The 26,293-nt window shown below is 43.4% G+C and overlaps 1 protein-coding gene and 1 long non-coding RNA gene across 5 annotated transcripts in view; one reads left to right on the top strand and one right to left on the bottom strand.

The window, feature by feature from the left end:
* Positions 1–7,075, top strand: part of LOC119147510 (contactin-3-like) — a 109,362-nt gene extending 102,287 nt beyond the window's left edge. For both annotated transcript variants that reach the window (XM_037386646.1, XM_037386644.1), the window contains 3 exons: positions 2,263–2,375; positions 4,243–4,411; positions 5,025–7,075. In XM_037386646.1, coding sequence (XP_037242543.1) covers positions 2,263–2,375; positions 4,243–4,411; positions 5,025–5,125 — 383 coding nt within the window. In that variant the 3' untranslated portion in view covers positions 5,126–7,075. The remainder of the gene's footprint in view (positions 1–2,262; positions 2,376–4,242; positions 4,412–5,024) is intronic.
* On the bottom strand, positions 1,590–19,920 carry LOC119147511. 3 transcript variants are annotated; one of them, XR_005104057.1, is made up of 9 exons: positions 19,826–19,920; positions 11,974–12,073; positions 10,629–10,750; positions 9,528–9,628; positions 7,897–8,053; positions 5,007–5,142; positions 4,511–4,597; positions 3,084–3,796; positions 1,590–1,644 (listed from the first exon to the last, which is right to left on the bottom strand). It is a non-coding gene; the product is annotated as an uncharacterized LOC119147511 (long non-coding RNA). The 3 variants fall into 3 exon arrangements; XR_005104056.1 differs by lacking the exon at positions 1,590–1,644 and having other exon boundaries at positions 2,409–3,195; positions 3,635–3,796; XR_005104055.1 differs by lacking the exon at positions 1,590–1,644 and having other exon boundaries at positions 2,409–3,796.
* Between the last annotated feature and the right edge of the window lie 6,373 nt (positions 19,921–26,293).

Genomic DNA, 26,293 nt, shown 5'->3' with positions numbered 1-26,293 from the left:
TCAGTGATTTTTTCAGTCCTGTTCTAGTGACCACCTGCCTTTGGGATGTGAGTGAGAACTGGGCAAGGACCTCATCCCACTGATTTGAACCGGATCTGCATCAGAGCCTTAGTCAGGATCACTGCTATTTCAAATAACTATAAAAAGAAAAATGAATTGCATTATGTCCATGTGTCTTGCTGGTGAATAAAGAGAGCAAAAACACTGCAGTACAGCATAAAGTCAATCTGAAGGATTTTGCTAACTACTAGTTGAATTGACCAAGGCACATAATTCTCTGTACTGCTGCACTAGAAACTGATTTTTCATTCAAATGTGTAAATTTTAATCAAGCCCTATTTCTACCTTAGCTCGAATATTTTTGATTGGTGTGTCTTTTCACTGCAAAGGATTTCTGTGCACATCGCATTTACGTTCACCCACATGACCTACAAGAGACTTCTTAGTAACTACTAGCTGTAACAAGAAATACAAATACTTAAGTTCAGTTGGCAGTATATTTCAAGACTGAAAATTCTTTGCCTTTGACTATTAAAGTATCTTTGCTTTATATTTTAAACTATTCATGTTCATAGACCAAAATAACAAGTGTAATTTTGTTTTATAAAATACTGCTATATAAAATGGTGAATAACTGGGGAAGTTATATAAGTTTAATAAGGCAAGTTGTTACAATTATTTCATATCTTGAACGTCTTAAAATACAACCAAATGTCCTGTCCATTGGTTCTAATTCAGAGAAGTACCAGTATGTCTCTGCGAAATCAGTGTAGCTCTTTGCACACTTAGCACTGGACACGTGCTTATGTGATGTGGCGGTTCAGGATCTGACCTATTACAAATCAAGTTTTGCAGTTCTGAACATGGAAGATTACTGGAGGTTTTGGTATCTGAAGTGATTTGGAGCTGAATCACTTCTATAACTCAACTGATAGATAAAGGCTTACAGTTTTTGTATATAATTACTCCTTTTTTTAGATGTCATATTAATATTTTGTGGATTTAAAAGAATGACTCATTTCTTTTGAAATTTAGCTTTAATATCTCAGTGTGAAAACTATTCATATATGCTGTAATACTTAATTCTCAGGAGTAAAATAATCTCTTACATTTACAAAAAGTAGCTATTAGCGCATCAGGTTAAATCCTATTTAGTATATACAACCAGGCAAACACTGCCAAAGAAATACCTGTGAGTGGTTGTTTGACTCGAGAATAATTCTTTTAAGTCTTGCTCCTACATTTTTGTGTCTGCTTTAAGAAGTATAATCAGGTGGGGTTTGATCTGACTGCTCATGGAAAGAAGGTAGGGAGCTACCTGCATGAAAGAGTTTAAAAATAAGAGGAGAAAAAAACCACATCAACATTCCTGTGCGTGTGCTTAAAACCACTGTCAGTGTTCAGTACTGGAACCTTCAGCTTCAAAGCATAGCATGGTCCACCTAAGCAGCAGTTGCCTCCACTAGGTGACAGCAGCAGTAAATTGTTTTCCTTAACACATTTAGAAAAGATTTTAATCATTGATTGTGTCACTGCATGACCCATTTCTGGGAAACTAATTTGAGGCATCTTAAGAGGTTTGTACATACCTTCGCCTTCCCTGGAACCTTGGCAGTTTCAAGGTATATTAAAAGCATACAGCTCCTTTTGAAAAAAAAAAAACCAGTCTCAGATTGTTAAGGAGCAAAACCACCCAATGATTTACTTGTCCAAAGCCCACTGTTGTTCCAGCTGCAGATACAGAAAGGGTACAAACTGCATTTCAAAGTCACCATTCGAGTTAAAAGAACAACAAAAAAACCCCATCAAATATTTTTACATTACAGAGATGTTAAAGTAAATCAGCATACATAGATTTGGATATTCACTAAGGCTGTATCTAAAAAACAATCTATTAGAAACTATTTGCTTATTCTTGGCAATATACTAAAACCAGAAATTGTTAACGTCATTGCTTTCATTAAGGTTTGTTCTAATTGGCCACCCACGTCCTAAGACGTCAGCTCGTGCCTGGCTGTATTTGATGAAGGTCCATCAACAGATAATGCAACTTCAGAAATACCATTTACGTGCCATCTATTTTTCCTTCCTTCTGTTTTTCAAATTTAGTCTCCGAGCCATGCAGTGTACAAACAACAAGGCTGCATTTGAGTTGCTTTTGCATCTGACATGTAGTGACAGTCAGTTACCTGAATTTCTTACTGTAGAATTAATTTAACTGGCATTAGTGATTTAAGTCGTGCTTTTATTATTTATTTGAAGCACCCAGTCAACCACCAGGAAATGTCGTGTGGAATGTCACTGACTCTAGAGTAATCCTCAGCTGGGAGGAAGTAAGAGCTATGGAGAATGAGTCCGAGGTGATTGGGTATAAGGTAAGTGAAAACAGACCAGAAAAGTATCTGAAAACAATCCACAGTTTGCTTTTTGCTGTCTTAATTGCAAGGCAGCAAGTTCAGAGGATGCACAGTACCACATCTAAAGCATTTCAGTAGTGTCTCCTTTGTCAAAAGATGTTAAATCATATTCTGACAACGTCTCATAAACCATGGTCCTTTTACCATCAATGGTACACTAAACGCCTTGTCCTCCTCATGCAAACACAGCTGGGGAGCTGCGCTGCCAGCTCTTGGGCTCTCACCCAGATGTATGTAACACTTACTGTATAGAAACGTGTAACTCTAACCCAAATGTATAACATTTTGAAAGAAACCAAACAACCCAAGATTTAATCGATGGGTGGTTTCATTTGCTGGCCAGGTGTATTTATTAGTACCACATATATCAAACTGATACTCTTTAACCTTTTTCTTCTTACCTACTGTAGGACATGCTCATTGTCTCGATAGAAGTCACACTGCTACATCTAAAGTTAGAAATCACATTGCTACTCTAAATCTGATTGGCACACAAATGTACAAGTATTTAAATATGTCATATGTCTGAAGTGTGTTTAAGAGCACAGCTGAGGGTGTTCCTGATGAGCTGCGTACAGCTGGATCCCACACGATATGTTCCTGCATAAAAGATACGCACTGAAGGTCTGACTGTGCCGTGTTCTGAGTTGTATTGGCAAGAAATACCTGTGGATGTAGGATAAGCCACCTAGTTCCATAGAGGGGAGCTGCCCTGAAAGCATACTGTGTGGTGTGTCGGACTGTACGCTCCCATCTCCCACAACAATTCCAGGTTCCCCTGTGAAGAGCAGACATTGTTAAGTACACAAGGATAAGCAGAACTTTGATAAAGCTGGTTAATTTTACGGAAGGAAAGCACTTAGGGGTCAGGTTTGCCCCAGAAGGCAAGCGCAGTACGGTTAACAAAGTCGGCTTGCCGGGAATGGAAGAGCCAACAGCTGATGCTGGATGCCGAGGAGCCCTGGGGCAGGTGCTGTGGACCCGAGCCACGCGGCTGCAGCCCTCCAAGAGCATTGGGGAGCGTGTCTCCAGGGCACCAGCGCGTGTAATTCCCATGGCTTTGCATTTTTTTTTTTTTCCATTTCATTATTATTGCCATTATTCTGGGGGAGTTGCTGTTATTTGCAGTGGGAAACTCCCCTGCTTGTCAAATTTCTGGAACTCTGCCAGGTGAATGCATTGGATCCATGTTTTTTTTAAACTCTGCCAGGACATACCTCTCTCTGCGCCTAGCCTCGCCACTGGTGCTGGGGAAGCCGTTGGGCTCATCAAGCCTTCAGCACAGGAGAGAGCCTGATGTTGCTCTTAAATCCCTTCTCTTGTCCGATGGTATTGAGCAGAGGGCTCTGGCGTTCAGATGTAGCTCCCGTTCTTAAAACCTAGGGCACCATTGCAGTTAAGTTTCATGACAGAACAATCGTTCAGCACTTGCAGAATATCTTCCAACATTGTCTGTAATGTTGATTAGTTCTTTACTTCCCAAACTACATGTTGGCATAAGAAGCTGATCTAGATAACGAGAGATTCCAATCGGTGGGGTAATTTATCAAACAACACATTGTTAAGATAACAGAATATATTATTCATCTGTTATCATTATACATTGTGCCATATTAGATTAAAGGTGGAATAAAAGAGCTTGATTGATTTTACCTTCTTTCTTTAAATGAAATTCTGCCCTAGAATATTCACCAAAAATCGGATTTTTTCTGTTGTCCCATCTTTTTAAAGACTGAAACCTTGTTTCTGAGAAACACAAATAAAAATTGCAGGGCAGGTCCTAGTGGAAGAAATGACACTCTTCAGCTGTTTACTGGTGTTGCAGGTTTTGTACAGGACCAGCAGTCAGACCACCATGAATGTGCTGAACACGGACAAGACAACAGCTGAACTTTTGCTCCAGTTTAACGAAGACTACATTATACAAGTAAAAGCAACAACTGATGGTGGAGATGGCACTAGCAGCGATCAGATCCTGATTCCCAGACTAGCTAGTAAGTTGAAGCTGAATCACTATGATTTTGTCACGTGCTTACGTAGGGTCCCCAACCCATACTAGAACCTCCTTTATACTGACCATGGTACAGGGATACACATCTCGGCCTTGGTGTGGTGAATCATCACTAAGTTTGCAGTTGACACCCGGCAGTTGTCACAGCTTGTCTTTGCAGGAGTTGAGTCTTTATTGATGGGGAGAAAAAAAGAATTAATACTTGTATGTTGTATGGTAATAAGGTAGTAAAAGGAAAAGCAATTAACAGTTTTCATGCCGTTATGCACGACAAACTTCATTCTATTGAACTGGTAAATTACCATGTAAATTGGCATTAAAAACAGGAGATTTTTTTTTTAACTTTTTCTCCTCTTTTTTTTTTTTTTTTTTTTTTTTGTATTATTGCCTTGAAAGGAACGACCATTTGTACCGTTTCAGCATTTTGCAAGGCAGTTCTCTAGTTTTAAAATATTTACTCTATTTTTGTATGTTTTCATTGCTTCTCAGACATAAAAATTTATAGTAATTTTTGTTCAGCATCTAGGAAGGGTAATAATTTGGCGCAGCAGACACTCATGCTTTCATTTAATCCTGACCTTTTTCATTTGTCACAGGTATGGATGCCAGAGGTTCTGGTCCATCAGCCTTTAATATCTTCAGTGTATCCAGCTTCTTACCAACAGTATTTTCCTTGGCCCTTTATTCAGTGTTGTGATGATACATTCTCATTTGCTGGGGGAAAAAAAAAGATAGAATCGGTTATTACAGAAAAGTGCTTTTTTAAAAAAAAACTGCAGTGGTTAATGCATGTTTTTCTTCTATCCTGACGTGTTTTTAAATTCTTTGTATTTCACTGTAGGTTGAAGTAAAAATACCGTGTAAAGTTTAGCAAATCCTTTAAAAAGGAATCTAAAATGCCTTAATACTTGAACCAAAGGAGTTTACATACTACATACTTCAGATGCAATGTAAGGAAGAGGGAGAGCAATGGTACTAGGATCAGAGTTACAAGGAAGAGCTTAGTCCAGTGAGAAAGTCCAGTTTTGCAGTGAGACTGAAGTGTCTGGGGTATGTTCTGCATTGTTGTGGTAACATCATTGTACATACAGGATGAAATCGGAGACATGGCATTTCAATCAGACGATAACATGTTGGCCAAGCAGCCGTTCTTTAAACAATGTCATAATCCAGTAGTTTTGGATCAGTTTTTCTGATGCCCTTCACAGAGGTTACTCTAAATCTAACCAGAAATCAAAGCTGGAGAAAAGTCACAGTATGGACATTAGTTTTGCACAGTCCACACTGTGGTGTCCAAGAGGCACAGCTTCCACTGCTACTCTTAAGAAATAATTTCACAGCTGTGTCTCAAAGAAGGCTCTCTGTTTTATCGCAGCCTAGGTTTACGTACCTTTTCAAGTACCTAACCTTCCTCTCCATCAATAGATTTTGAAGTTAATTTCCTTATATCCCCACCTTATATTTCTTAACCACGTTCTTTATTCATAACCAGATTCTCCCACCATCATTTTTATTGCCCTTCTCTGAACTCCTGTCAGTGTGGTTCACTAAAAAAGGGCCCAGTTGTAAGCATTATTGAAATGCAGTTGCACCACGGCCTTATGAAAAGGGACTACTACCCCCTCCTGACCTGGTGATGTGGTGCTTCCAAATATGCAGCCCCAAATTAACTCGCCCTTTTGTCTGCCGCACTGCACACTGTAAACTCACCTTTAATTCAGTGTTAACTCTCCTTCCTGCTGCTTTTCAGCCAATTCAAAACTATTTCACCTGGTCTGTCACTCCAGTGTACCCCATTACTGTCATATGATTCTGGTAAGTTTATGGCAATACTATAGGTTATAATAAGAATTACACAAAGACACTTCGGGCTTGCTATTATAGAGAAACCTATGCTTTCTGTCAGAGCAATATATTAAAGATACATTAAACCTGGTACATTTGACTTCTATATTGTGAATTGAGTCAATCCAGCCTTTTAGACACCTTTTAGAGAGCTACCTACATACATGGTAGAGCAAGTGTTCATGTGACATAAAGCATATCCTTTTAAAGATTTTTTTTTTCTTTTTTAATCTCACAGTATTACTACAACACACAGAACTATTAAGGGAGAGAACCAGGATTAATGAAATTAAGGTAGCACTGTAGAAAAAATACCTTGATATGCATTCAAATATCAAAATACCTTATTAGTATCACATCCAGATGGAAATACGTGCTAACTGTTGAAGTAAGCAAGATCTGTATATACTGTACATATATAGTTATAAATGGCTAGTTGCTTTTCAATGTGGCTAACCAGTGATGTTTTCAGACACTGCAAATGGGGGGGGGGGGGCGGGGGGGAGATGGAGAAACAGGTGTTACTAGTAAGTATATAGTTATGTTTCATGCAACAAAGGGTGACTCTTTCTATTCTTGTTTCACAGAATTCTAGTTCATGTTCCTGTATTGCCATTTTCATGCGATTACATTGTATTATTTAATTTCTAGTTATATATCTCCATGAGATATGTACAGAGTACCTTGTTTCATATTGAAAAGTTTGAAATTTATCCTTAAACTTTCAGTTGTGTGTGTATCCTATGGTTATCTGTATGCATCTTTTTCTATTACTCTAATAAAATATTTATTACATTGAGGGATACTAGAATATTTCAAAGTATTATTGCTTCTTCATATTTTATATTTGCACATATGAGGATTTCCTGCACCTTCAAGAGGCTTCTGCTGACTGGCACTTCTTGGCAGGGTAGGTAGATGTTTCCTTTGCAGTAGCTTTGCTGCCAAAAGAATAAAATCCCAACCTATATACCAGGCCTGCTTCTACAGATAGCAGGGCAGGAGGGAAGAGAGGAGTAAGGACATAAATACGTCCTGGTTTTGCCCCAGAGGAGTCAACATGCGTGGGGCAGGGACCCACAGTTGTGCTTGAGCTTCCGAGCTCTACCTCTGCCCACAGGTTTGCAGCACGATGGACAAAAAGCCATGTGCCTTTCCCCATCTGTCTATAATTAGGCTGTTTCCTCTCCTCTGAAATTTAAAATAAATAAATAAATCGTGTAATTATATTGAAGAAGAGTTACTTCTTTATAATAATTTATTTAGTATATCGCCACTTAGCATTAAATTTCATGGCCTGTTTTCCCCTGCAAATTGCCTGTTCCTTACACGCTGCAGCTTTCCAGCACTAAACCCTTCTCCCTGCAAACACAAGCAAATCAGAACTATGTATTTTAAGTTTTTAAAGCATGGCTTCTACCTATGTAATGGTGCTGCAGTAAGGGTTAACAGTAATCCCAACACGCTTACAGTTTTCCTTGAGTAAATCAGGTTTTCCCTTTCAGATAGTTGTAGGTGGCACCTGCTCTGTTTCCCCCAGTGCTCAGATTCACCTTCCTTTAAATGTTCTTCTGTTTGTTCCTCATCTCAGTATTAGTGTGTGTTTGGGGTAATAAAACTGACCTGATTCTCCAGGAAGAGTTCGAAAAAAGTAAGTTGCTGTTGGGAAAGCGTAGGAAGAAAACGTGAAGAGCCAGTACTGGGGAGGGTGAGGGGTCCCTGAGCCAGCCCACCTCCTGCAGGCTTTTCCGGAGCAGCTCCTGTGGTTAGCAGTTCAGTCCTGGGGAGAAAAAAAAACAACAAGAAAGAACAAAATCAGTGATAATGAAAAACTTGAATAACATTAGTTGTGTGACGGGAACTGTGGATGGGGGGGAAAGTATTTCTGCCATTCTACCTTCACCTGTACTTGCACCAAAAATAGGCAGCGCTTTTATCACTTACAATTGCTGTTATTTAAAATCCAGTAAGAATAGTAGGCTTTAGTCATCGTTTTTAGGAAAACACTATTGTATACTATATTTTCAATACCCTATCCAAAACCAGCTGTATTCCTCCAAGCTATTCCGTAACGCTGAAGGCTGCCAGAGCAAAGCCAAAAGCTGGGCAGAGGCAGAGGAGGGGCAGGCGGGAGCGGGGAAGGCGAGCACCTCGGCCCGGCTCCCCACGGCAGGTAGGCATTGTCCCATGGGAGCGTCCAGGGGGCTTCTCTGGGAGCTGTCGGTGCGACTCAGTGGGGCTTTTTGGACACTTAATTCAAACTGTCACTGTGCAAAGGAGAAAGGCGACGTGAGTCCTGCCACCGGCTGGGTCCGCACGCCAAGGGAAAAGGAATTTGATACAACTTGAAAAAAAAATGTTTGCAACTGTGTGTGCCGCCTCTGGAACCTGGAACAGCATTCGCTGGAAGGCGATACGGGAGTGCTGTGGTGTGGGATTTGGAAGTCTGGAGGGTGAGGGCTGGTTTTGGGGTTAGTTTAGGGACAGGTGTAACGCTGCACTGCTCTGCCCCCAAGATCCGTGTTCTAAAGGGTTTCTGCTGCCACCTGAGTAGTGTGGGGTTTTCATTCTTTCCTGACAAATCTGTATGAGGGGTCTTGATGATTCCTGCTGTGCTTCTGAAGTTTGAATTTCTCAGAGGTAACTGGTTATAAGAATTAAAAAAAAAACAAAAACAAAACAAACACACAACCTTTTTCCTTGGACGGTTTACTCTGTTGAATATGTTGCAAACATACAGGATCCTCCATGAATACAAAATGAGTTAAAAACTAATATCACTTTAGCCCTAAGAAATACTGGAGATCTCCATTTTCTACTTAATTTGCCTTTCAGTGGTGGAATGCAGACGTGGGCAGTGCCTGTCAGGTTATATATGTTATGTCTTAATAACAGGCAATAAAGCAAGCTGTCCTGCGTGAGGGAGTGCATTAATCTGACAGCTTTCTGTCTGAAATAAATAACAATGGAATATTGTGAAAATAAAATGAGTTTGTAAACAGGCACTCGCTCTCTTAGGGAAAACAACCTGCTCGATTGTTTTATGCTAATGCTTTGAACTCGTGAAAAGCAATAAAAAAGGATATGTTTAGCAGAGATATAACTGAATGTCCGTTATTGTTGTTCTGTCAAGCCTGCTGGATAAAAAGAGGCACTACTTTTTGTCAGATCTGATGCACACATAGCACAAGCCGCAACATGACGTGGGGGAGGATGGTGCACCTCTTAACTGTATCTTTAGCTATCAGTCTTACCCTCTTAGGAAAGAGCTTTTCTGCGAAGGCTTCTCACAGGTTGTAGCTGCCTCCCCGGCGTGCGTACGGCTCGGGTCTCACCAGGAAGAGGGACGTACAGCCTACAGAAAGGGAAGACGTTTGTCTTTTTCCAAGCTGAACACCTATTTCAACAGCCTTAGCGAGCGCAGGCTGCCAGCACCCTCCTCCTTCTCCAAGGTGCTATCAGTGTCCCACCTTCGACTCGTTAGCCCTTTCCAAGGCCAGCCAAGGATGCGGACACCTCGTCGGCATCGGTGGGACCGGTCACTGCCACACCAGAACGCTGGCCGCAGGGTGCAAGGTGCAGACAATCCCAGCAGGGACCTGCCCTGCCACCGCACACTTCCAGCATCCGCGGCCAGCGCGGTGGGTGCCACCCGAGTAGCTGAGGGCATCTCACCTTTGCCAGGGGAATACAGCTATGGCTGGGAGTTATCCTGGGACTACGCCTGTATGTCTGTGCGTAAGTACACTTCCCGCAAATACAGAAAGTGTCAGTCTAAAAATAACCCTAGCCTGTCACCAATTTTGAGTCTGTTTTGATGTTTTCCTCTTGCTGACAATGGCTGCATGTTGCCAGTCCTCTGGCTCTGTCCTGCCTCTCGTGAGGTGCATCAGAAAGTTCCCCTTCCCAACAGTCTGATGTTTCGATGAACAAACATTGGCCTTCCCTTCCATGGGTCCTCTCCATCCGCTTCACCTGCCATGTCGCAGTGTCTGAGGGCACTGACTGTAATTCGTGCCATGCTCTTCATTTGCTTTGGTTTCAAACTCTGTTTTGAGACTTGTTTGTGCATGAGAATGTTTTAGTATTAGAATTTCACAAGACCCTCATGTGCATCTTTCCTTTGTTTTTTCCCCATTGTTAAGGGTCAAGAATCCTTGATAAACCCATTCAGTATTAAAATTTCTTTTCTTGAGCTCCTTGCTGATTTTTTGAGGTCAAGAAATAGCTTTGAAAGTCGTTTTGGTTTTTGTTGGTTTTTTTTTTTAATGCACAAATACAGGAGACATGCCAGTAACTCTATGTAGCATTACTAAGACACTTTCTTCCCAATGTACCCAAGTTTATTTTCTTACCCTTTAAAAGCATAATTAGTCCTGTGAGATCTGGACCATGCCTGCTCTCTGTGCTGTGCTCTTCATTCCATCTTGGCAATTAATTCCCTTTGGGTGGGAGAACATCAAGGCATTGGCAAATCCTGAAAAAAGAAGAATCAAAAGCATCCCGTTAGGAGCTGATAGAAAGGATGCAACTTCAAGATATTAATTAATTCATCCCATAATAATTTAAACTAAAAGCAACTTCTAAGACAGGGGGACATCCCAGAACTACCCACTAGAAAAGAGCAACTTTTGAGAGACACCATCTCCTTGCTGCCCACTCAGCCTCCAGTCTCCCAAATCCCGCGCTCCCCGGGATGCAGTGACCCAGCTGCAAGAGGAGAAGGGGCAGAGTCACTGCTCCCCCTCCACCGCCAGCTGCGGGTGCAGGACTGGGATCCTCCAGCAGCACACACGGAGGGGTTGCGCGCTCTTGGGTCAAAGGTGGGACCTAGAACCTGCTACCAAACGACCTGGCCATCAATAAAACCGCAAACATTAAAATGCTGCCTTTGAACGAAGGTGACTGGCCGCTGCACTCCGGAGCAACTCCCTGAGCACTACCACAGCATCCTCCTGCCCCGGGACGCGGGGGCCTTCCCACCAGCCGCAGAGCTCCAACACACCCAGGCAGCCCCTCCGAGCCCACCTCGGGACTGCCAGGCGCTCTGAACTCTGCTCTGCAGCCCGAAATAGAAGTGTGGATTTATTTTATTTTTTTTTTTTTGGGGGGGGGGGGTCGCCTCAAGGGAAGGTGCTGCAAACGTTCCCCTGAGGTTTGAGCACCTACACACGCTCTCCGTGCCCGTTAATTTAGCAGGAATACTGACAGGAAAGCCATTCATCGGGATTGCTCTCCCCAGTAAGTTCGTTTTGGAGGATCTTTCCATTTTATGCTGGAACACAAGCAATGACCTGTTACATCAGCTAAAGACATAAAAAGAAATTAATCAGAGAAAATAAGGGAAAGCCCTCTCTTTCATGCCCTTTATGATACAAATAATAAATAATTTTTCCGAACTGAGGACCTGTAAACAAGTCTATGTATTTAACAAGAATTTCTCTCATTAGCAATCCAAGGAGGGCCATGGTTAAAGCAGACAAATCAATTTTTGTCACACTTTCTAACATTGCCACCAAACTGAGGCATTTAAAGTTACACTTGTCACAACACTAATTATCTATCTGAACAACAGAGCTCTCGGCTGATTGAATGAGTTCGTCTGCAGTGAGATCATTTCATCAGCTGCATCTGATCGTCATTACTTTTTGGATACAGGATGTAAATCGACTATAATGACAGAAAATATGGCTTTGGTACCTTTACAGCAGCTTCATATGAGACAGAGGGGAACTCTTCTGCAGCATCCAAAAGCTTCTGCTCATGTACCGGAAAACAATGTCTTGGGGGGTTGTGTTGCCTTGGAAACATGAAAAATAAAGCACCATTAATTGCCTATTTTCAGGCAACCAGACTATCCAGTGCTGAGGGCCTGATCCAAGGCTAATGAAACCCTTACCCCAATTTCAGCAGACGCTGACTGATCGATCAGCCCTTCCAAACAAGGAGAGAGCCCAGGCAGAGCAAAGCTCAGCCAAGTTTTACTTCTGACCATGTTTCCTAAGAGTTACCAGAAGGCTTCAGGCAGACACTCAGAGTGCTGCTTTGCATCCTTGCCTTCATATCCATGACTTTAAGTCATGTTTACTTTTTAAAATATATGCTCTCTTTTTTCAGTGAGATACTGGCAGCTGACCTGATAAATATCCATACAAACATGTATACAAGATCTATATAAATCCCACGTATGCATCCTCTCCAGATAGGAAATTGTGCTAATAGTCCCAGTCGCTGGCACAGAAGCATGAGTTCAGCCAGACCTTCTGCTATCATTCTTTCTGCCCAAAATACTGCCAAATAGCAGTCTTTACTATTATATTTTCTGTATAATCATTTTTAACTGTTAATTAAACATTTTTTTAACTACAGGCTGCTTGCTTCTTTTCCTGCCATTAGTAGTGGTGCTTTGGTCCTAATTGTAAAACTCTGTGAAATAGGTGAAGACTAAAACCAAACTTTTCTTGTGGGAGTTTGAAATTGTCCTAAAATTTTCTTTTGTAAAGACTGTTCGCCCCCCCTGCCAGCACAGCCGAAAGCAATCGGCTAAACCTCCCATCACAAAGGTATGGAAGGATAAAATAATTCCAGTAAAATCTTTTTAATTTTTTGCATTCTTCTCATTCGTGAACTATGCAAAATATCTCTTTCATTTACAATGAATATTAATCCTTGCCTATCAACCAAAGCACAATTTTAGAGTATTTTGCACTCGTTCATATTCACAAGGTTGACCACCATCACTAAAGACCTTTGATGATGGATGGTCGTTTCAGACTTGGGCCAGGGTTTAACCCAGCAGTACCCGACACCACCGGAATCATTTCATTAAAGAGGTGCCGGAGCGGGGCGAGGTCCCGTGTGCCACACAGCCCCTGCAGAGGGGTGGCAGTGGGACCCCAGCGCCCGCAGCTGGGGGGTGACCCCGTGCAGAGCGCGAGCCAGGGCACAGCCTGGGCCAGCGCGGAGCCCCCCAAGGGACCCCGCCACTGCTCCCGTGGGGCGTAGCAGGGGACACAGCGAGGCCACATCGGCACCTGTGACTGCGTGATGGGCACGCTCGTCCCCTTCAGCCCTGAGCCCTTCTTGCCCCCACGGCCATGACCCAGCTCCGGCCTCGCCGTCGCAGCAGCTGGTACGAGAACGGGCACAGTTCAGCCACAGCCCCCAGCTGGCTTCACCACCCAGCCCCAGGAGCCCGACGTGCCCATCCCAGCCATACCTACGGCTTTTCCATCACATGCGTACGCTCCTACAGAATCATAGCATCTTTTAGGTTAGAGAAGACCTTTAAGATCGCTGAGTCCAACTGTTAACCCAGCACTGCCAAGCCCACCCCTGAGCCGTGTCCCTGTAAAGGGCTCTGCCCCACCACTGGCACCAGCACACACCAATTCCAGACCCGTTCCAGTGCTTCCAGGCAAAGCGCACCAGCAGCATTGAGGTTAATGAGCCAAATAAGCCAAGACTGCAGCTCTCCAAGGTCTCTCACTGCCTCCTCCCCACCTGAGCTGCTTCGCCTCTTAGCATTCTTCTAAAGAAGCATACTTAACAATTTAAAAAAGGTAACCCACCAGGAACATCCATTTGTTGAAAAATCATCTAAAGCCAGACTCAAACTGTTTTCTCCGTTGGCACCGGTCAACAGCTACAGCTGGAGGGCTCGTGTCAGACACTGGTGCTGGTCCCCAGCGCTCGGCGTGTGCGTGCTGGGGGAAAGCCGTGGGGCCACCCTGCAGCACCCGCGCCAGGCGTGCCCCGACCCTCCAGCACAGCCAGGGGACGGGGTCTGGAGATCCTGCCCACAGCATGGGGATGGGGCACAGCCACCTCCCAGGGAAAGCATCGCTTTTGTCATGTAACACTATGCAAACACAACAAATGCTATTTTTACATTTGGCCTCAGCTATTTTAAGCAAAAATTTGCTTTAAAAGACACCAAAAGACAACCTTTTCCTTCAGTTAGCCATCCATTTCTAAATGAGCTGTTTATATCGGTAATTCCGAGTTTTCTTTTCTCTCTCCAATTTTCCTCAGGAATAATGCCACTGGCAAACTCCATGAATCTCTTTGGAGTCTTTCTGAAGGTTAAACTAACTACAAGAAAGTGGGATCAAAGGGGAAAAAAAAACTTTATTCTAGAAGCACAGAAATATTTACATAACACAAGATAAGCTAGAACTCATTTCTACGATGTAGACACACTTGTAAAAAAACTATAAAACCAGGCCATTTTTAGTTTGCTTGGGGAGGGGAGGAGAAGAGATATTTTTGTAGCTCATGTAACAGAAGAGAGACAAGGCTGGCAATCAGCACAGTACGTAATGAATCTAATTGAACCGATCCAGAGTTTTCAGGGTTTCCTGCCTGAAGGAAAAGAATCTCTCGGAGCCATTTTGATGCAGAAGAGGAGAAGAGAATAAAGCATCCCGCCGCAGCCCGGGGCTGACGCCTCCTCCGGGCAGCAAACCAAGGACCAGGAGGAGCCCAGCTAAAGGTTAAACGTCAGATGACAAAGCTGAATATTGATTGGGAAGTCACTGCCAGAAACAATGGGATTGACGCAGGCAGCCCTCGGAAAGCAAGACAGGAGTTTTAGTTTGACTTCTTCTAAGCTGCTCTCTGAGATCCTCAGCTGTGACTGCAAATTTTTGCAGCCGTCTACTGATAGGAGTGATGAGGAAGAATTCGAATTGATTTAGGGCTGGTCATTGCAGAACAATAATAAAAATGAAATGAAAGACACTTTTTTCACAACACATTTCTCAAGAACTGGCCTCTTTTTGGCCAGCTTTAGTAAATTCAGAATAATGGGAAGTTCAATACGCTTATCAATATTTATTCTAACGAGTTCATCATCTCTCCTCACTGATGCACTGGAACCAAACCCATCAACATTTCGATATCAAACACCCACTTCTGCCTGCCCTCAGAGAAGCAGAGCCATCCGTTCTGCCGTTAATTAGCTATCCTCTAGGAAGAAACGTGAAAGGCCGTGCTTTAAATTAGACCCATCTGGTAAAGGCTTTCTTGAAAAGATGAGACTTATGTCATGTTTTGGAGCTATCAAGAGGCAGAGGTTTCCCAGCAGAGGCCATCTGTCCCAGATAACTGCTGCCAGCCCTCAGGATTACAAATTAGTCCATAATAATTGTTTATATGAAAGGACGACTGAAGGGTCAGGAGGCTGACCTCTGAATATGAACATCACGGTGGAATCTAATAAACGCCCAGGTACTGAGATGAGGAGCGGGGCATCGCTTCCCAGCACCTCCCTCTCCTTCCAGGAAATTGCAGGACTCTTGCTCCTCTTTGGGTTCAAGCAAGAATTGAGATGATGATGCTTGTGGCCATTTTCCTACTTAACTGAGTATGTGCTAGAAAGTGTGGGACAGGTTCAGGTCCCTCCCTTGCCCAAGCAGTTTTAACTCAGTATCTGATTTTCTTGAAGTCTCGTAGATTAGAACCCTCCCTTGCACCTACCTGAACTCCTGGCTGCACATCTGGGATGAAAGCCCAGCTTTTGGAGATGAAGCTAACGCAACTTCTAGACCTGGATAACGTGCTAACTAGGTTCTGTTACACACAGCCCACGGCACAGTCACATTCAAGACTAAATCGCCACAAACCACACTTCCCAAACCACAGAGGAGTCTCAGACCACAGCCAGGCTTGGATCTGGTGTCGTCCCCGTCCCCCCCCCCCCCATTCTATGTAGTTTCAATTAATTTCCAACGTGCCATGTGCTGTATTCTCTGGTCACAGTGCAGCTGAAGTGCAATCACACGAGTCCTGCTGTTACTAAAGCAGCTCCTGTCTCGCTGCTCTTATCGGGGCAGCACAGGTCTGGGACCAGCTTGTAAGGAGAGAAATTGCTTACATAATTTATGATGTCTCTTGTTGTCAAAATAACCCGACAAGCTTAAAAATATAAGCAGACACTGTGAGGAACAATATGCTTAAAATGTTGTGTTATATGGTAGTGGCACAGAATGGAAAACATTTGAAATTAGAAGAGAATAAAAATGAAAGGTATTAGAGAAACATCAAACACTTTCTGTATTTCACCCATCAATAATGCATCATACTTTGTTTTAAAGACAGAAGATGATGATGCCCAGGTGGCTCAAGGAAGATATTTGAAGTTCCAAATAAACATTACTACAAGTGGACTGTGCTGGTGGCATGTCACCCCTGGAACGGCCAGGGAAGGACCTGGCAGACAGCTGCAGCACACGGGCTCTACAGGCATCTCTCCTTCGTGAGAAGAACAAAGTGCTTGGACATCTATTTCTCCGTACGGACAGAACACCCACGTTACTTGAGCACAGTAACTTGTACACAGAAAAGATGCACGAACGAACATGCCAAAAGGCATCAGAGCATTGCGTTTGCAGAGGAAAAATCTTCCCTGCACAGCTACAGCAGGACAGGACCCCAGGCTCCTGACTTCAGGATCTACTTACAGAGATGAGGAAAAATATATAAAGTATATAGACAGAAAACTGAAGGAGCGGGTGGCTGTTTTCTGAATGCAGAGATGCTGCTGATTGCCAGGCTGCAGACGGACACCACGCGTTTTAGAAATTAGTAAGTTGTTGGGTTTGGAGGTTTTTTTACCACATCAGTTGGATTTCTGACTGTGGGAATCTTTTCCTCAGAGAGGCTCTTTTCATAGGAACAGCAGGGCATGGAACGGTAACAGCATGAAACGAGAGATCTTGAAAAGCAGCGCTGTTCTGCAGGAAGCCGTGCATTTGCATGTTAAGCTACATCTATTCCCTGAATGCTCAGACACATGAAAGCAACCCCAGATTTTTAGTTAGCAGCAGATCTTTTAGCTTCAGCCTGAATTTAAAGGTCATGCTTGTTTAGAGCTTTCTTTGCACTTAGCTGGAGCAGCGCTGCACAGCTCTCCTTGGGAGGAACGGTGAGAAAAGCGCCGGCACAGCCCGGGGTCACAATCCTGTCTGTAGCACATGCTGTCTGACACTGGCCCCCGTTCCCAGCGACGGTGGCCCCGATACACTGGGATGTTGTACGAGAGACACTTCTCTGATATCGGTGACCTTAACAAGAGCTTTTTAGCACTTGTCAGGGCTGTGACAGCTGAATCTTTTTAGGCATGTAAATGCAGCGCAAGTGGAAAGCAACTGAACAAAACCCACTGTCCTTTTCACAAAACACAGCCCTAAGGGGAGTTCAAGACATTTAAACTCAATTTTAACCTTTCTCATCTTCAGAAATCAAACTTATTTTTGACCAAGCTGAAAGTTTCCTACCTGGCATGGAAAATTCTGCCCTTCGGCTTTGTGCCGCGTCTCCCTCCCACCACCACTGGCACGACCAGCCCATCGGCCAGCCAGGGCTGCAGGGCAGGGACGCTCCGCTGTGCTTCTTGCTCCTCCCATGACACCCTGATGAACAGTCCAGCATTGCAAGGTTGTCATCAACACCACCGAGCTCCTCGGTATGCTGTTTCCTCCCTTACTTCGGCACTCAGAAGCAGGTGAAGTGGGAGATAAAGAATAAAATTATGACCCTTGTCAGCATCCAAATGAGCAGTGCTGATGTGGCCGCATGTTTGAATATTCAGGAAAGGAGCAGATCTACACACTGGGTTTACTGACATAAATGTTGGTCTTGGCTATCGAATTCCTGGTGTTGAAGGGTGCAGAAAAATGATATGTATGCAGAATGGAGAAGAGGCGAGGTCTTGCTTTGCCTGCCAATATATAAAGGACTCAAGTGATTGTTAGTTGGTTTGCCTTTGTGACTGGATTGATATGGCTTATGGCAAAGTACCCTGCTGATAGAGATGAGCAATTAAATATCAATAGAAGCTAAGATCTTTGGATCTTCACCTGAAACGCACTGGGGAGCCGGTGGGGAAGGACCCCCTGAGAGACTGATCCAACCCAGAAGGAGCGGACACCCTCCAGAGGGTTATTATTTCAGTTCGTCTGGACTGTTCATTTCTCTCACATATGCTGGCGACACAGCACATGGTCCCATCTCCTCTGGAGGTGGAACACAACTTCTGAAGCCACAAGGTGACAGGGGTGGGGACAGCTCTGGTCTCACACAGGCCCATCAGTGACACACACCCCAACGCTGAGAGCTGAGACAAAAACCCCTCAGGCTTCCCAGCACAACTGCACGTAGCGGGACTTAAAAAGTCCCGTTCCGAGATGCCTGCCTTCCCCTCCCTCAACTTCCCCTCGTGGTACTGAGAGATGATTTCTCACATAAGCGAAGGAAAGTGCCTAACCTCAGAAGAATATTATTTTAAAGATGAGCATGCCTTACTCGGAAATCCTAGGTGCACCTGTTCAGCGCTTCACTGAAGGGCGAGTTCAGGTCTGACAGCAGCTGCTCCCAGGGGTACCGCCGGCGTTACGCAGGGGCAGTGGGTAGATGCAGATGGCGTCACCAAGCCAGCAGGCTTGCTTAGCAAGGCAGAACATCAACCTGGGGCTTTGGAAGACTCAGGTTCTGGCCTCCCAATTCCCTTGCACGAACACATTTATGCTTTGGTCTGTTGCCTCCACAAGCACTGACGGTGCTGAGGCACCTGGTGTGCTGAGACCACTACTTATCCTGATGATGAGCGTAACAAAATTGCTTGGGGTTTGGATTTGTTTTTTTTAGCTGCTTGCTGTATCTAGGTAAGTCACTTGTCTTACACTTGGAGTAAGATTTCTGTTGCTTCCTGCCTGTACACCTCCCACCCAAAGGCATCTTCTTCCATTATTGCCATCCCTGGGCCACCCGTTCACGATAATATTTGACACTACAAAGTCTCGGAGGTTTGCTGTGTCACCCAGCACCGGAGCACCCTCCCAGCCCCAAAGCACCCTGAAAGATTCCATGTGCCTGCCTCCAAGTGTCCTGCTATACATCTGCCATATAGCACAGGACTATGGTCCGGACCAGACCACACGCTGAGGGGGGAAGAAGAGGAAAAGAGATTCTTCTTTTCCCTCTCTCACTTCAACAAATGCACACCGGGTCATCATGCTGGCTTATGGCAGCCGGTGCTGCCTTGCACCCCTTTGCATCCACCTCTTCCCTCTCCCCTTGGGCAGGCCATCAATCTGTCACCATTCTGGGTCTCAAATGCTACCAGTGCATGCCCCTGAACTTCCCCGGAACTCTTCTCCTTTCCAACTGCATCCTCTCCGTGTGTGCTGCATTAAGCTACCCAAGCTTTACTGCTACATTTAGGGTACAGAGCAGAAGTTACATAAAGCAGCAGTGTCCCTGTGTGTAAGGCAAAACTGATCTTACGTACAGGATGGAAACACTTGTAGCTCACAATGGCCACCTGAAATGGGGCTATATAAAATTGCAGAGCACACCAAAATAGAGAAAACATATCTGACACACCTATAAAATGCAAATATTGCCTATTAATTTTAAATGCATTATTTTATGAGAAATGTGGTCATACTGCATTTAAATGTGTAACTATCTCAGAATTTAGTGCATCAGTTGAAAATTTTCATGGTCAAGATAAAAAAAAATAAAAAAGCTTTGAATCACAGTTACTCACTTTTAGCATGCTCATTTGGGGTCTGCTCAGGCTCTCGGGCGCAAATAGCTCCGTATCACACAACATGTGAATGCTGTGGTCAGGAAGGATTGCCTTGGGAAAGAATTGAGAGAGAAAAAGAAGCTGAATCACTGCAGAGTCAGTATTTGGGGAATGCCGAGGAGTCCCTGTCAGTATGGCAGGCTCTAACGTGGGCAGCACAAGCATGGACAGAGGCTGCAAAGTACAGAAGCCAAGGTTTACATCTTCATATAGAATATAAACGACTTTTTTACAACCCATGGCCAGCTTGGATACAGGGTAAGTTAGGAGGCATGCTTAAGTTAGGAAGTCTACTTTCTGCTTCTGATTTTGGGCAAGTCCCCTTCTCCTCCTTTGTGTTTCCCAGCACAATTTATCATGTTCACCCTCGTGGGCTACTGCAAAACAAATCACTCCATATTTTGCACAGTACTCTGTAGATTCAACCTTACTAGTAACACTTTCTCAGATAGTCTCATAGAAGCAGCATGTAATTCTGAATAATCTCTCCCATTCACAAAAGATAGAAAAGTCATTAGTGGGTCTACGCAAACAGGATTTTATCAAGTTATCAATTTTGGCAGAAAAATGCCAATTCCTTAAAACAGAACCTTTTAGAAGCAAAAGTCCTCCTGATTAACAACAGGGTGAGAGAGAACTGGCAAAACCATTTAATTCTGGTATTCACTATGGAAAATCTGTAATTAAGTTCCTGCCCCACATCTCTTATTCACATTTTCATTTTTAAAAATGTTTACTTTTGTATTCTGCAAGGGGATGATAGGCACTTCCACCAAAACCACCAGTTTTCCTTTCAGCCTGGCATTCCTTTTGCCATCTGTGCTGTCGTGTTTCCCTTGGTGCGCCGGTCCCCACATAACGAAGATGCTTCGATCTACTGGTACAGCAGCACGTTGTTACATATCGCTATAAGCACTGCGGCAGTGCCCAGTGCTGTACAGCCAGCAAACCAGACTTCACCGGGAGTGGTGTTCATCTATTAATCTATTACATTAGCATTATATATACTAATCTATATGTTATATAGGAGGGAGAACAAGCATTATATACAATACATATTACAGTATCATTAATCTATTACAGAAGCTTAAAAAAAATAATCACAAACTGAAACAGTGCTCTTACACATTAGTCCAAGACCACTAAAATACTTGCACATCCTTGTTTTTCTGTAGTGATTTTGTATCATCACTTGAAAACAATGTTCATAATTTGGAATAAAACCACCAAAATTCGACAGCCTTTAACAAAGGACCCCCTAAGCCTTAGGTTGGTGTATATATGCAGTCCTGCTGTTCGAAAGGCAGGGATCCTCCAAACCTTAGCCAATGTGCTCCAGCCTAAACAAACGAAGTTGTCCCACACAAACATTTCCCGAGAGTGGGCTTCATTCTGAAAAGGTAAAAAAATCCCCTGTGGCCACATCCCTAAGCTGGGACATAAGGTACCGCCATGCACATGAAGTTTAAAGTTATATGGTACAAAACGTGCATAACTATGAATGTTCTAACCCGGGAGTTTTCACCACAGAGCACTGTAATATGGGAGCAGCTTAGAAATGTTTTCTGTATGAAAACGCAAAGCAAGCACTCGCTGTCCCGATGTTCTTATGAACAAGTAAGTTATTGACAATATCTGGTTCTTCTAGTGCAAGTTCAAAGCCCACAAACGCAGCCTTGGACCATCACAGAAATATGGAAATTGCTTTTATAATAAAGATTTTTTTATGATTCTCATTGTAGGCTATTAGGCTGAGGGTCCACATTTGTAATTCATGTTTATAATTCAATTATTTACATAATGGACAAAAATGCAAAAGCAAGTAAGATACAGAGTAGAAATATTCATAGTTTCTTATTATGGTAAAAAAAGATGACTTCAAAACATAGCTTTAAAAATGAAGGCCAACATTATTTCTAGACGCACAGCTTTTAACGGTCTCGAAAACACACTCAAAACTAAACCAACGATAAGCAAATGTTAGAGATGCAATACATAACATTCCAGGCTAATACACAGGCAAGATAACATTGGGAAAGAACTGGGAATTCTTGCCCTGAAACCACAACGCCTTAGTACAGTCACAAAGAAGTTAGAAAGCAACATACCTGACACTTTTCCCTACACCTGCAATGGGCAAGAGAAAGCCCAGCCCATGAAAAGGGCTATTCAGTGGCCAGCCACGATATCCTTTGCTTGAACATATGTAAATCTGGATAAACAAAAGACAAAAATGAAGGCTGATATGTACGTTTCCATCTTCTCATCATGCTTGCATTGTTAAATGGAGGAACACACAGGGCTGAAAATTACCATGCAGGTGTTTAAAAGACATCCGCAAGCAGTTCTGCTATGGTCTAATTAGTGTTCTAATACATATTACAGTGCAGAGTCATCATTATTTCCTCTTCATTAGCTGCTGATATATAATGCATCTTAAAAAAATGTCTAACCCTTTTTTTAAATAAAAAAGAGCTTGTTTCTTCCATTAACATAAAAAAAGGCAACAGGAATATGATTAATGCATGCCATCTAAACTACGTGCATTAAACATTAAAAACCAATGCACCATCTCAGCCTAATGTGCATTTGCAAATTATAAGATATGCTTGTCAATATTAACACTTGCACCAAATGCAAGGTTGTTTAGAAAGAAAACAGCAAAAAAAAAAATCCTGCTGTCTTTTTGTAAATGCTGATCCCTGTTCCTACTCTTTGGAAAGAAAGAGACCACCAAGTCCACCAGAATGCATCCAAATTATTCAAGGCGTGGTCTGACCTGGTGGGTATAGAGCTACAGATGTATCTGTCTTGTAGTCACTCTGCGAGAGCTGTACACCAGCTTTAAATTAATTTTGGCTAGCGACAGCACTCCCCCTGCCCAAGCATACAGCTGTAGGATGGAGAAACTGCTACAACGCTGCCACTCCTCTCAGCTTCTGGGATGGACTTTGCAAGCGGACTGAGCTTGGCCGTGCTGCAGCTGACCTGCCCGCAGGACCCCAACCAGCTAGAGCAGAGCTAACGCACACCTGAACTACAGTGTCACAGCAGCAGAGCCCGGGTCTGCCAGAGGCTGAGAACACCTCTGTCCGTCAGACACACCTGAAACATCTCCCCATGGGATAACCTGTGCCAGGGACAAGGTCGTCTCCCAGCTTGTTGGCCAAGTTTCTGTTGGTGGTACAGCGTCTTTGGTTGTTCCAGTTAAACTGGGGGTACAGTCACTTACCCAGCCCACCCTCTCCTGCTGTCCGCACATCCCCTAGAGAAACCTGATGATATTTTGGGAGATTGAGTGATGTGTCAAAGACCCAGCTCCTTCCCCTCCCCTGCCTGTGCAGGCTGGATACCCACAGAAGAGCACTAACAGACACCAAGGTATCGCTAAAATAAGACATTCCCTTTTCCATCTAAAAATTTCAATTCTCCATCAAATGTTGAAAATTAAGATGAACTTACCAGAGGGGACAGCAGCTGAGGAAGGTACATTTTTATGCCTGCTTGGCCTTTGACGACAGCCCTTTAATTACAGCACATGGCAAGTCCTCAGCAACGTGCTAATTATGCCTGATCCCCCAAACTCAACTTAAAGCATCTCTGCAGTTCTGCTCTCCCCCTTCTCTGACAAAGCAATAACAGATGCTCCACAAACTGATCCCTTATGAAATGTAACACCAAGTCTATAATGAGGTTTAACTGCAACAACAACAGATTTTACTCTTCCTCTAGAGATCTACAGAAATCTGGTCCATTTTTAGAAAAATTCAAGCTATGGGGAGCAAAAAACCCTAAAGTTGATGCCAGTCACAAAGCTGATACAAGTAATTGAGACGTCCGGGCTGCAGGGCCATGCCCCCTCGCCTGCTCTGCATCCAGCAGCCACTCAAACATGGATTTAGACCTTGAACTAAAAAACTGTGGGTGAATTCACACCCTGCTGAAGCTCACTTGTATCTCACCAGTGACTTTGCACTGCAGCGTCACTCTGTCCTCGTCGAGAATGAGCCAGGTTCATATCAATACCATTAAGCAGATGGAAGCAGCTCCAGGATTTGCTAGGGACGTTTCTGTCCCTGGCACAAGAAGACTTTTTTTTTTTTCCTTGGGTTGAGTGAACACATCACCTTCAGTCAAAATGAGAGGAGGTGCTCACCTGGGGCTGTCCCCTTGCTGAGGGACATGGCAGCTCACACCACGTTATACTGCTACGGGCGCACACCGACGTGGGGTCCAAGTCCCCTGGTCTCATGATGGGGTGAGAAGAGCAACCTGCCAGCAAAATCCACAAAGCCAAGCCAGGACCAGTTCGCTAGCTCCCTGCTGGGTACTCTCACGTCTTGGCAGAGCCATGCTTCATCGCGAAGCCTCAGAGCGTTGCGATTCAAGAGCACCCCACAAACAGAAGCAACAAGAGCTGTGACTGATGCTGCGGGTAAGGCTCACTATGCCTTCACGTTAAAGACGGAATCAGCAGCAAACAGGTTAAACAATTTAGCACAGGTTGTTCAATAAATCAGTTGCAGAGTCTGGGTTGGAATCCAGAGATCGTCTCCTGCTACCGTCTTGATTTAACTTTGCTAGAATCACCTTAATTATTTTGTTTTTTGTTGCAGGCAAAAAGTTGAGCATAGGAAACAGCACAAAGCCCTGTGCAATGCTGAGAAGAAACCATGATGGGATTTTGTCTCCTTTGCTGAGAATACCCAGGATAAAGAGCAAAAGGCTGAAAGCAGATAGGCCACTCAGTTTTCTTGGTTTGTTTTTACAGGGGTTTCTTCCTTTATCTTTAGTATTAGCCAAGAACACTCCAAAGTTTCCCAAGGGAAAGGATAATGGTGTCAAGAAAATTTAACATGTATTTGAGATGAATTCAATGCAGCTCTATTAGCTTTAGGTCGGGTTTTGGTGGGTTTTTTTAAAGACCTGTTTACGTCTCAGCTTAAAGAAACTATTGAACTGCATATAACTGCAGTGGTGTGCTATACCTCGAGCCATATTAAAGTAGCCTAGAAGCACAGCAGTTTGATAATGTCTTAATGTACCATGGACATTATATATATATATATATATATATATTTGATTTCATATATTGATCACTCTGCACACAATTAGTTGAGTAAGTGCAGATTTACAGTCAGCGCTGCTCCTTACTCTTGTTTTCTGTAGTGAATAAAAGTGGCTGAAGCGTAAGTGTGGGAAAGCAATCATGGTTCCTGACCTCAGGAGTGACATCCATCCTCAGTAATGAAGCACAAAGGCTTTTTAAAATCATGCAGAAGAGCAGTCTGTTGGAGTTATGCTGACTGGTCTCTCACTTATGATTTAAAATTATTTTGAATGGATGCTTAAAGAAACATGATTTTAAAGTATTTTTTAAATTGAGGTTAACCTCCAGCTTTAAAAAAGTCAGAGAAAGAGTGACTACTTAATTTCAGTTCCAGACACTTCTATATTCGACACATAAAAATTGAAAAAAAAAAAAAATGTATATATTTAAAGGCAACAATAATGGTTTTCCTCCCCCGTTTGTCTGAATAAAGGTTGCAGGTATTTGTATTGTATTCTAGTTGTTGATTACTCAACAGATACAGGTAAATGTCTTTTATCACCAAGACTTCTGAAGATGTTATTTTGATGCGTCCACTTGGACCAAACCCCACTTATAGCACATCAGGAAGGAACTGTAAAATCAATTAATTCAACAGCTATTTCTGCAGCCTAAAGTGTAATTACCCATGAAACGTTGATGTTTTTCAGGATAGCAGAAATTCATCATTTACGCTTAACCTGGACTATATTTTCCCTCCACGCATCCTAGAAGCGGTGCTCGGATGTGCAGACAGAAAAGGGCCGGTGAGCCAGTTCTCACCTATTCTGGACCAGTTAAAACATTGTTTTAATGCTTAGGAAGGTGTGGTGGGGCACGGGCAGATCTTCCAACCACCAACCAAAGCGTTAACCAGATGCCTACCGGTAAAGACACTTGTCCCCTTGGTAACGCCTTCTTTTTTCCCCTCTCCCACCTTTCCTCTGCTTCTTGTCCCACTACCAGAGGATGTGTCTGTAGATGAGGAGGTTTCTGAGTAACTCCTGTGCAGACTCGTAGGGAGCCATCTCCTACCTCAGAGCACATGCCTGCACAGCAGCAGCTCCATGACAGCAGCAGCAAGGTACCACCTGCCAGGCTTCAAGGGCATGCGACGGGGCTGGATTTCCAAAAGCGCTGCGTCCCCTGCACAGAGCTATGTTGAGAAGTTTGCTCCAGTTAGGGATGCTGGATATTAACAACAACTCTAAACATAATGATTAGTTCATCTGCCTCAGACTTACAGTAGCCTTTGCGTGAAAGTATTTTACAGTTGAATAACTTTTTTAGCTCTATGTAAAAGAGGCAACATCAGTATAATCCTTAGAATCTAATAA

Source organism: Falco rusticolus, chromosome 4 (assembly GCF_015220075.1).
Source record: "Falco rusticolus isolate bFalRus1 chromosome 4, bFalRus1.pri, whole genome shotgun sequence".
NCBI lineage: Eukaryota > Metazoa > Chordata > Aves > Falconiformes > Falconidae > Falco > Falco rusticolus.
This window is presented reverse-complemented; position numbering and strand designations above follow the sequence as displayed.